Below are 12,994 nucleotides of genomic sequence, written 5' to 3'. Positions count from 1 at the left end.
ATTTAAATGTGAAATTTAAAATTTTTAGCAGAATGTTTGAAAAACAAAACAACAAAAATAAAAGGCTAATAACTCTGACGTTAAACGAATGAAAATATGTATAATTTAATGTAACAAAAATTACTTTCCGAAGGTAAACCAAGAGTCATAAGTCTTTGTGGATCAAACAAAACTTCGATAAATTGAATTTTCATGTTAACTGACAGCCATTGCATAAAATATATTACCGTCATTTTTACCCGGGTTTACTATATGTGTATACTATATTCACGATTAGATTCATTTATTATACTGGTAATTTTCTTCATTTAAAGTAACGGGTAAGGACAAAAGACCAGTTTTACTTTTACATAAATTTTTATCTGCAGATAACACTGAGCTTAAACAATCGTGTAAAAAAAACCTACACAAAACGTTCCTAGAGGATTAGCAGTCAGCACTCCGTCAGTGAGAGGTGGCTTAACTGTGATCAGGATTATTACCGCTAAAAACATGCAAACACTCATGTGACACAAAACAAGGCCATTAACGTGTAACAAAATGTTCTTATGCGAGAAAAACAGAAAATGAACAATAGGTAATGTTAAAGCTACAGATTATATATATATATATATATATATATATATATATATATATATATATATATATATATATATATATATATATATATATATATATATATATAATGGAATGTGTGTGTGTGTTTGTACATTACATGTCAGGATGATTAAGGCGATGCTTCATGTCTTTTTGAGTTATTATCATAGCCTCTCTTAAACTTAGAAGCATGAACAGCTGAACAAAACCACGAAGATTTTTCCACAGTTTGACAATAAAAGGAATGGGGCACCATGCATGGCCCCTCTGCCAAGCGAGAATTTTACAGAAATTCTTGAGTCACTGCCGCTGAGTATAAAGCTCCCAGGGCATCACTGAAATCCAAACAAGAGAACAGTATTCATATAATGATAGAATAAAAGACATGGGGAATGTACATAGCTTAGTTTCTCCCTATGTAAGAAGCCTTCCAAACAATATACAGTTTTATTATGTTTTTAGGTGATAAGATTTAAGGTGTTGTACAAAAAGTAACTTGGAGTAGAAGGAGCATAGTTACTGCCAAATATTCAGGACCATATGTATGATGTTTCCTATGGAAAGCGAATCATGGAGTAAGTCCACCATGCAAGATTGGTCAATAAAATTTTAGTCTTGGTGGCGTTCAGTCTTGTACCTTCCGATTGGACTATTGGCTGATCAGATCTAGGTTTCTGCAGTGTTATCGTTAATGTCTTTTTGCATTTGATGGTTGTGATAACTGCAACAAGAGGAAGCACTGCTACTTTACTACCAAAAAAAAAAAATATTGTAAGAACCCTGTCTCTCCACACATATTTGTGAAAGCATAACCAGGTAGAAGGACTTTTCCTGGTGTTGGGGAAACTTTGTCCACCCAAGCTCTGAAACACTGTATAATCGTTCCCTGAGGATACCAAGGGTATGGTATTGCATAATGGGCAAGAGTCTCACTAGTTTACTTACCAAAAACTATCAAATGAAGCTGGGATCTTACCTGCCACCAGCCTTCTTCAACATAAATTTTTTTGTTGACTACATTGCAAACAGGCATATTCTGACTACTCATGTTTTATAAGTAGAAGTTGAAGACTTCGTTTGTCAGACCATCCTAAAAGAATGAATGATTGCCAAATTTAGTAGAAAATATTGTCTGAGAAATACTAGTAGAGAGAGGTGTGTGAATGCTTATTTTTGGCGTTAATGCAACTCTATGGAGGGATGTTTATATCAGTGCAAAATAAAGGGCATTATTACGACTCTGTGAAGGGTTATATATATATATATATATATATATATATATATATATATATATATATATATATATATATATATATATATATATATATAAATATATATATATATGTAGAAAAGAAAAAGAGAGATGGAGGTGTGAGGAGAGGCGTGTTGTGTTTGATGGTGCAACTTGCACGCCATCAATATTCGACGAATCCAAAGTGCTCCTAGTGACAGTGGATTAACCAAGTCAAAAGTATTACAAGAATCGGGTTGAAAAATTCTAGAACGAAATCCATTGTCAACCTTTTTTTTTTTTTTTTCAGGAAAGGAAAATATGGTATTATTTCTAGTTCAGATACAGCATAGAAAAGAGGTCATTAAGGTGATCAAGGAGAGAGTAGAATGTTATGAAAATTCATTGGAAAATTTGAGCACATGCTTTAAATGAACTGGTGGGAAATAAATACAGAAAGGGGCAATGGATAAATGAATTTTGGAGTAAAATATTTATTCGGAAACAATCTTGGGAAGGAATGCAGTCCTATGTCGATGGAGTGAATATTTTTGACAGTGTTGGGTGTAGAAGACAGAAGATTGGCACAACTGATTGATGACAAAATGGAGGGGGTTGATGAAAAGTTTAAGAATGCGAATGGGAAGTTTGTTAAGGATGTAAGGGGTCAGTGAAGAAACTGAAGTATGGAAAGGCTTCAGGAGTTGATGAGGTTACAAGCAAAATACTGCAGTATGAAGCTAACCCTGCACATCAGTGGATGACCAGGATGTGTCAGGTATATCGGGTAGAAGGAAAGTTCTAAAGGACTTGGAGAAATGCTTAATAAGAAACAATAAGAGAATTAGTAGGTGAACATACAACAGGTTAAGAGAGGGAAGAGGATGTGTTGATCAAGAATTTGCCATGAAACAATAGTGTAAGATGTTTGAGAGTTAATAGAAAAAGTTTTATGTGGCATATTTAAAAAAAAAAGATAAAAATAAAATAGAGATGCCAAGTGGAAATTTTATACTTTCTGGAAGGCATTTTAAAAGATAATTTCTTAAGAGGTTAGGTTTATGATGAAAGGAAAAATAGACAAAGGTATGCAACATGAGAGTGACTGGCTTGGAGTAAAAATAAGTATTAAACAAGGGGTTTCACCGGCTCATGGTTTTCCAATGGAATGATGAGAGAAGCCAAGGAAAGGTCAGCAAAACTGGGTATAAATTTTTGGTCACGAAAGGTGTTGTGGTCGAGTATGGGGTGAATGATGTTTGCAGATGATGCAGTGTTCATTTACCGTAATGAAGAGAAGCTGTGGAGAGTTTGAAGGTGCAAAGATATGATTATAATTCGAAATCATGAGAGATGGATTTACCAACAACAGGATAAAGGTGGAAGGTTTCGAATCGCTTAGGTGTATAGGAGTAAATATAAATGATGATACCGACAGGATTACAGACAAAGTGAAGCAAGGAAGGTAGCGGGAGCTCTATAAATACGTTGGAAGCTGGCAGGTGAACTGTTTGTTATTCACTTTAATTTTAAAATTCAAAATTAGTGTATAAACCTTCAGCTGATGCCAAGCCCAAACCTGGTTAAAATGAGAGGATAAAGCTCACCAGTAAGGACAAAAAAAAATTGTGACTAAATGACGAGAAATTTCTGTCACCAGAAATAAATTCCTCTAATTCTTCATTAGCCAGTTGGATAAAGCTCACCAGAAAGGACAAACAAATATAGATGAGTTGCCGAATATAAATAAGGTGTGCAAAGAATCCTTTGAAAAAATATAGTTAAGGGAACCCTTTAAATGAAAATGCATTGAGTGTAGGGACCATAGCAAGAATGAGCTGTAATATGTTGGGATGCTTGCAAGAAGAGTAGTGAACATGTGTAGACAAACAGGGACACTTGATATTGACTCTTAGATACAAATTTTGGTCGACTGCAGGAGAGTTGGCATATTGGTCTAAGATGGAATGAGGAAGGATTTTATTGAGATTTGAAGAATAACTGAAAGGACAAGGAGAAAACAATTGGACCTAGAAATAGTTTGATGCATGTCCTCAATAATTCCAGCATAAATGACAGACCAAAAGATGAGTAGCAAGAATTCAGGAGGGATTATCACATGATGTGACGGAAATATTAGTGACAAGAGGCCTGAGTGGACATGCTGGGACAGAATAGTTGGTTCTGTGGATATGATGAGAGAATACAGAACTAGATAATGAAGCCAGGAGGGACTTTTGAGTTAAACCTGAAGGCGTTCGAGAGAGGACCTGGATAGGCAGAATTTAGCTAAGGGTATGCCATCGAATTACAGTTCTCGGTATAGTATCGACGGATCCTTTTCAATTGGGTGATAATTGTTTGTAACAAAATTTAATTTTCAGAGTGCAAATGACTTCGTAAAAGAGACATTAAAAAGTTTATATTTTCTTACAGTTGAACTTTTAAAACTTTAAATTCTGCATGCAGTCAACAAGACAAGAAGAATTGATGCATTATATTTTTGTGAATCAGTTTTATTAAACCTTAGGAGCAGAGTTTAGTATCTAGTCCCGATACTTACATTGAAATGTGTCCTTTTACTTAGTTCTTTTTGCAATAATTTGATTTGATATCATTTGAAGTCAATAAAAGAGTGGATTTTTATAGAACAGCCTTAGCAGTTGAAGAATTATTTCCAATTGTTATTTTTCACCCATTTACTCAACCGTCTTTTGAAATTCGTGCTCTAGCGTGTGCTCGGAAGCTTATGCAAAAAAGATTGAGGCAGTATACTCTAGATGCTCCTGCCTCTCCCTCGACTACCAAGAGGCTGTCAGAAGAGGAAATGTTGTAGGCTTTAAAGGTATTTATTTATTTACTTATTTATCATATCTTGTGCACTGACATTTACATATATGCATTCTTTCTTATACATGTGTTTCTTCGTCTAAAATATAATGAGGCTACTTTGAATGACCTGAAGTGATATTTATGCTTAGATGTAATAAAAATTATTATTATTATTATTATTATTATTATTATTATTATTATTATTATTATTATTATTGTTGTTGTTATTATTATTATTATTATTATTATTATTATTATTATTATTATTATTATTATTATTATTATTATTATTATTATTATTATTATTATTGAAGAAAAAATTGAAGAAAGAAAGAGGAGACGATTCTGTGTCTGAGCTTGGGCTTTAACCTGTGAATGAATGTGGTTTACAGAGGTTAAGGAAACGCAAACCACGGCTTTCTTACGTTCTGGATATAATTTTGTTTCTAACTTTGTTCCTTTCTCATCCTCAAAAAAACAAAAATTTCCAGAAAGCGCCTTCCATAGAGTTTAAGATTAGTTACAGATGTTTTTGAAATTGAATTAAAAATAGGAGGTGAGCTTATTATAGAAAGGAATATTTAAGTTTTTACTTTGTGAGTTCACAAGAGGAACGCTGTATTCCTTTTAATTCTATTAGGTTAATTTTAAATAGAGAATGAGGGTCATCAGAATGTTTTGGGCAAGTTGGGAATGCTGGTTCGTTGCTTATATATATAATGGAATCGTTGTTTGTCGAACATTAAGCACATCTTGAAAAAAGCTTTGAAGTTTTGAATAATTTTCAGTTGAATTATTATTGGTTAGGTTGGTTGGAATGATCTACAAACGAATGAGGACAGGAGTGATAACAGCCTGTGGCAAAAAAAGAAGCGCTTTTAGCTAGTGCTGGTTTGCACCAAAGATCGGCACTTGGCCCATTTTTGTTTGTGCTGGTTATGGATGTACTGGGTGAAGGGATTACAAATGAAAATCTGTGGGAATTCTTACATTCAGATGATCTGGTGATTACGGAAGAGAATGAAGAAGAATGGCAAAGAATGGTAAGAGAGAGGCAGGAATCTCGTGAATGGAGTGCTGTGAAAGTAAATGTGGGTAAAAGTAAGGCTATGGTACAAGCGAGCAATAGAGATAAGTTACTTATACGAGATCGAGGAGGCCTAGATTTAAAACAGGAAGAGAATTTCAAGTACTCAGGATCTGCTTTAAGCCAGGGGGGAGGGAGGGAGGGAGAATGTGAAGCTGAGCTTGAAAGCAGGATAAAGGCAGCCTGGGGGAACAGAGGGAGGCAGCAAGGGCAGTGCATAATAAAAGCACGCCAAATAAACTATAAATCAAGATCTGTTGTGCCGTAATCAGACCTGTGATGACGTATGCTTCAGGAACACCGGCATTAGGAAGGAAGGAGGAACAGAAGTTGGAGTGAACATAGATGAGGATGCTGAGGTGTATTTTGGGGATCTCGCTGCGTGAGAGGCTAGAAAGTGAGGACATTTTTTTTCTTTAAGTTTTTATACAACAAATTATTTACAAAAGATTACAACCAATCTCGAGCTACATACATTGAAATTTAGAATACATTGTTCTCAATATTACAAAAATTCTTCGTGAAAAGCTTAAACATTTTATCTTTTGAAATGGTTTTGACATCTCTTTGGTTGCGTATAATGGAAGCTTTTAGTGCAGGATTGGTAAAAATTACTGTTATAATAAGAGAGTCGAGCTTGAGATGGTTTGGGCATTTGGTAAGGATGAGTGAGGAGATAGGAGTGAAGAGGATTAAAGGGCGCGATAAAGTGCGGGAGGATTTGAAGAAGGTGGTTTAGCAGAGGAAGGTGCATTTTGACAGAAGATGCATCAAGGCTAACGACCCCTTAACTTGGGAATAATGGTGGGAATGAAGATTATATATATATATATATATATATATATATATATATATATATATATATATATATATATATATATATATATATATATATATATATATATATATATATATATATATATATATATATATATATTTTATATATATATATATATATATACTGTATAATATATATAATATTTTATATATATACATATATACTGTATGTATAAATGACTTCGTAAATATTAACTTTTTATCCACTCGGTTCGGTACATGTATAATTATATATTTACAAATATATGCCGAATTGGGTTGCTGAGCAAGTTATCACTGCTACTGCGAATATATAACTGGAAAATAATAGAAAATACAGAGGAAGGGTAGATTATGATTCCCAGAAAGCCTTAAAACATTTTGCCGCCGTAATGTGGATAGTCACATCCAACTCTGCAAGAAGTAGAGGTGTGGTAATCCTTTGCTTTGGTGATCTTCCACACCTCGAATTGAGGTCTAGTTGTGTTCGTTGGTGTTCAGTGCTGAGTTCTGGATCACAAAATTGAAATCACCTTAATATTTCAGCTGGTATAAAAAAGAAGATATCTCTTGAGACACAAACAGGCCTTCTCAATATCTTACTCATATGAAATTTGTAGCACAGTTGGAATATTTGTGATGTTCGCGTGTTTGGTTACAAATTCATAATGAGCTTTAGAAGTAAATTAACTGGTTGAAGAATTTTTTAGGGTTTATTGTAAATTGTCTTTTTACTTACGTTTTATCATTTTCTTGGCATTAGTATCTTCCGTTTTCCCATACTAATTACATTCTCCTTTCCGGCGTCAGAAATAATAATGGTAAACATGATTAGTTAAGGAAAGATATGAATATCTTGATTAGGTAACGAATGTAATGGTCAGGATATTGCTTTGGGTGATTCGAAGAGATGACATAGATCCAAGTAGAATGATGAAGGATACGAAGAATAGTTCATCCAAATTCTAACTTGAAAGGATGAGGAAAAAACTGGGCGTACATGCTGTTAGAATCTTTCTTGTAGTTGATCCGCAATTGAAAAAGAATCTGCTAATAACAGGAATGATACATGAAAGCAGCTGCGCGGAATACAACGATTTATATTTCTCTCAGCAACTATTTTGAGAAAGGTGATGATTAGCTTAATAATAATAATAATAATAATAATAATAATTCGTTAATCCCGTTGCGGACATTAATAATCAATAAACACAGCAATGCTTTTGATATTCATCATGTTTCGCTGTTTAGGAGAGCAGACCTAATTGCGAGAGATGCCTACTGAAGTGAACAATGCCAGCCTAATCCCAGAGGGACACCGGACCTTCCGTTTTAGCGCAGGAAGTTTTGAATCGTAATCACAGTTCCACTGACGCAGTAACCAGATCAAAAGTGTTTACGATGCTGTGTCTCTCAATGGCAAAATGTACATATGCAAATTTCTTAAATGAACAAAACTCGTGTTTTTCACGCGAGGGGTGAGAAAATCAAAGGCGCCAGCTGTTACAATAAAAAAAAATAACCTGCAACTATGAGAATATTATTTACCGCCGTATTTTGATCCTGCTAATAAAAAGAACACGCTACACCATTCGTTTTTAAGCTGCGTTATCTTATTAAATGCTCTATTATTCAATTGAACTCATCATCACCACTGTGTCTGCACGCATCCAAGGATACAGATCCGAAAAAAAACTGGAGGACTTCTCCGCTAAAGAGGATGGATGCCCTTTTGTGTAGGTCTCGTCTTCTCGCAGCTTCTTCATCAGTTCACCGGATAGGAGGGGAAGACTGAAATCGTGACGGGGGGGACTTGAGTCTTTGTTTACACTTGCGCACGTCTGATGTTGACGTGGGAATAAGGAATATTCGACTGCTTTCATTGTAAAAACCACAAACAGTAATAACTTACGCTATGGCGTCACATCTCACCTTCTATTTTCGAAACTCTGTTCTGTAGATCTGAAAGAGAGAAAATGAATTAGAATGTGTTGTTGACAAAATGAAGCTTACTAAGGGTATATATATATGAATTAATATCCAAAATTAATTTTTTCATTTTACTGTTTCTTATACACACACTCACACTATATATATATATATATATATATATATATATATATATATATATATATATATATATATATATATATATATATATATATATATATTAATATATATATATAGTATATATATATCAAGCCATTAACATCGATTAACATCCAGTTCACCATAAACTTGCACCCAAAGTGAATTATAATTGATAAGTGCTTTTTCCCCGACCATGATTCAAGCCGATGAAACTTGTATGAGAAGTTTGAGAGCAGTGGAAAAATTCTTTTGATAGTATTGATGGACGTAATCTGGAGGGTAATGGATAAGTATGATGAACGTAAAATGTTGAGTGATGCAAATTTTGATGATGAAAGTAAAACTTGTTAGACTCCCTCGGTGTGAGAGTGGTGGGCTTGGTGTGAAAGTGGGTCAGAGACACTTCTATTTGTATGTCACCATTGGTGTCCCATATCTTGATGGATGGATTGATGAGAGAAGTGAATGAAACGACAAGATATCTGGATGCAGAGTTATGAGAAAAGAAGAGAATAGAGACCATGAATAGAGTGATGAGTAGCTCATGGTAGCAAAAGAAATAGTGTTGATTGGGGATGATAAAGAGAAAGTAAAGAGACTAGTGAATGAGCTTGAAAGTGTGTAAAAGAGGAAAGTGATAAGCGAATAGGCGCAATCGTGACGTCATGAGGGTAAACTGGAAACTGCGAAATGCTGCGGTGGATGTTGTTATGGGTGTTGGGTGAATTAAACTCCAATGGTATTTTGGAGTAAATGTCATGGATGACAGTAGCATTCGAGAAGAGGGTCACAAAAGAAATAGAAGGAGAGAAGCAGAGTGCATGGAAAAGATGTGGAAAAGATAGGGAGTGCCAAAGGAAGCCGAAGTTGGTAGGTGGAAAGGTTGTTGATCCAACTCCCCATTATGGGAATAATGTGTTGATGCTGAGCTAATGAAAAGAAATGGTTGGAGCTGTTATGAAGACATGTTTGTGTAATATATGTGTAGTAGGAGGGAGTGAAAGTTTGAGGTATGTAGACATGTGAATTTTTTAAATGTTTAGCAGATGGAGCAGTGTTTTGAAGTGTTCTGGTTATGTGGAGAGGAAGGAAGGAGAAGAGCATGACGTAAAAAGTTCTGGATAGCTGAAGTGGAAGTGGTACTGGAACTGAAATGCCCTAATATCAGGAAAGAGAGCCTGAGGAAGATAAAATGAAATACTCAGTTAGTGTAGGAGAGTTAGGTACGTTGCTAACGAGTCTTGCTCGTAGGTATATGATGTGACTAATCTTGTGAAAGTTTCAGAAACATGGGCTGATTCTGTCTTGGATTTTTCCCTGGAGCCACATCCTGTTGGAGGAAGAGACTTAATGTCTGTTTGTATATGCTTTGTATAATATTTATATGTGGTTTCTGATAAAAAATATGCATTATTAATACCTTGTTTCCTCTAAACTTTTTATACTTTAAAAAATTTGAAAATCTTGGAATCCTAATGAATTAAATCAGTTGTAGAATAGTGGATAAGTGTTGAATAGAGAGCGTACCTATACGCACACTAATACACAATTTTATATTTATATTTATATATATATACATATATATATATATATATATATATATATATATATATTTATATATATATATACTGTGTATATATTTATATATATATATACATATGCATATTTTAAGGCGCAAGTACCACATAATATCGAAATCACTCAGATTTGGGAGTAACCGAAGCCTAAATGGTATTGTTATTGAATAGTGCTTCTACACCGGCCGTGATTCGAACCTGTGTCCTTTGGTGTAGGTGCAGTAACAGATAGTCGATTTTTCTATTTGGCTATCAAGAGTTTCAAAATATTTCGTGTATATAAGTTAATCAAGTTTTTGCTTATATATACTTTATATATATAATATCTAAATATATATATTTATATATATATAAATATATATATATATGTATGTATATATATTTATATATACATGTTTATGCCACGTGTTACTGTTAGGACTTTAACACTTATGGTATATTGTTAATATATTATAAAGATGTAATTTATGTACATATTGTTTGCTCATGTTCATTGTGTGTCATGTATACCTTATTTTTTATTTAGTCTGTTTAGTGATATATATATATATATATATATATATATATATATATATATATATATATATATATATATATATATATATATATACATATATATATGATTATAATCACTTTTTCGTGTGATATATATACTGTATATATATATATACATATATTTATATATTATAAGGAAATTCCGTCGGAAGCACCATATGTTCTGGACATTTCATGTATGCAGGTCATGTTATACTGAATCAGTATTCTTAGTTATTGCATGCAGCTTATTTCACGTGAATTTGTTTGTTCCTTATTTTAACATATTTATTCTTTGATTATTTTTTATTATTTATACGTAGGCAAACACAGGGTGAGTCAGATAAGCATGTTAAATGCGTGTATTTATAAAGTTTTCATTAAAGCACAGGATTAAGCCGTTTCTGTGCCCAGCTGACGTCCTGTTTATCATGGACTTCGATCTCATTTAAATTCGTGTGCTTTTGGATATTTCAAGTCAAGCAGTCTTGCTTTTGTAACCTTTTCTTTAAGGCATCCTAAACGCGAGCCATTTCCAGCAGTTGTTGACACCATTTTAGTTGGTTCTTAAGTCATTTTCCTAAAGTTTTGACAGACCTCCTTGGCATTTCCGCCAAGTCTTTCGTCATCTTTTGAGGAAATTGGTTAAACATTGCCCTGTCGCAGACGACAATCATTCTCTTTACGCTAACTGGAGACAGGAAGGGGGCGAGATCTAGACAAATTTAGGGCAAGGTGAATTCAACAAATTGTAGGTTTCTGCCACGTGCCAATCAGACTCCTTGGAATTACGTGTGTATATGATGTGTGGAGATGCCTCACCAGCCGTTACGAATGTTGCATTCTAAATGGCGCTGCAAAGAATGTTATTTTAATCAACGTGATTGTATTTTATTTCCTGTTTGATTTTAATGTAATTACTTTCGTGCTTACAAAATGTGTTCATGAGGAGAGAAGTTTCGTCCGTATAGGGCATTAAGGAAGTAATTACTTCAGTCTTTTGCACTTCGCCTTGTTGATCCTTTCATTCTTACTTTCTTTCATTTATGGATTAATAATTTTTCCTCTTTATTTTCTACATTGTTCCCGGTGTTTTGTTTCCGTATTTGCCTTATTTGTCATTAGCCCTGTAACAGCGTACACGGTCCCCTAAAGAATGTAATCGTTTTACTACAAATTAAGGAAATTGTTTATTATACACGTATTATTTTTTTTTTATTTGTCGGCTTAATATCTTCCTGTTTATTTAATTTCTTGTTTTATATGGACTATATGTTAGGTTATATGGGTATTGCGTATTTTTGGAAATTTGCAAGGGAAGTTTAAGACTTTTCGGCCCATAAAATTATGATGGACGCCCGTTAGCTATAATAATAATGATAATAATAATGACAAATAAGATAAAAAGTTAAAAGTGGTATATTACGCCAACAGTTCAGTCAAAAATAATAAGAGTAATAGTAAGTGAAAAGAAATGAGTCAGTATATGTGCTCTGTTAAATTAAAAAAATACGTTTAAAGCTAGTGATGAAAAGAAAATCGTTGTATTATGAAAAAATAAGATACAAAAATAATCACGGATGCAAAATCCGCTCACGTCTTTTAACAGTTAATTGTGAACTCATCTACTGTAGAACTGAAATTAACAGAAAGACTGGATATATTCTTAAAATTTAAGTGAACACAATAGTCTTTGCTGTACTGAGTTTCAGTTCCCGTAGGGGATGGTGCAGTCAGTGCACCTCACGCAGTGCACTGTAGGCATTGCTTAAGTTTCTTTGCAGCGTCACTTCGGCCCCTTGCTGCAGTCCCTTTCTCTCCTTTTACTGTACCTCCTTTCATATTATCTTTTCTTCCACCCTACTCTCCACCCTCTCCTAACAATTGTTTTATAGTGTAACTGTGAGGTTTTCCTCCTGCTTCACTTTTAAAACATTTACTTTCAGTTTTCCTTTCAGCGCTGAATGACTTCGTGGTCCCCAGCGTTTGGTTTTTAGCCTAAGTTTTATATTCCAATTCCACCTGTAGCAGCATCGCCAAAAAAATAAAAACCTCAGTTTGTCGCCTCCTACTTGCTGTACATGAATTGTGTCTTTGTTTTAGATTGTAAAGCATAGATCTTTTTAAATTTTAAGGTGATGTTAAATATCCGTCAGCCCCGTGAGGTCCATTGAGTTTGAGGATTATATGGATTTCATGCATTCAGAATTACTCATATCATTTTATTTT

At 33.9% G+C, this 12,994-nt stretch overlaps 1 protein-coding gene across 2 annotated transcripts in view; it reads right to left on the bottom strand.

The window, feature by feature from the left end:
- Window positions 1-12,994, bottom strand: part of LOC136837741 (uncharacterized) — a 54,187-nt gene that overhangs the window by 20,251 nt on the left and 20,942 nt on the right. For both annotated transcript variants that reach the window (XM_067102666.1, XM_067102665.1), the window contains one exon: window positions 8,496-8,525. In XM_067102666.1, coding sequence (XP_066958767.1) covers window positions 8,496-8,525 — 30 coding nt within the window. The remainder of the gene's footprint in view (window positions 1-8,495; window positions 8,526-12,994) is intronic.

Source organism: Macrobrachium rosenbergii, chromosome 59 (assembly GCF_040412425.1).
Source record: "Macrobrachium rosenbergii isolate ZJJX-2024 chromosome 59, ASM4041242v1, whole genome shotgun sequence".
In the NCBI taxonomy this organism is placed as follows: domain Eukaryota; kingdom Metazoa; phylum Arthropoda; class Malacostraca; order Decapoda; family Palaemonidae; genus Macrobrachium; species Macrobrachium rosenbergii.
This window is presented reverse-complemented; position numbering and strand designations above follow the sequence as displayed.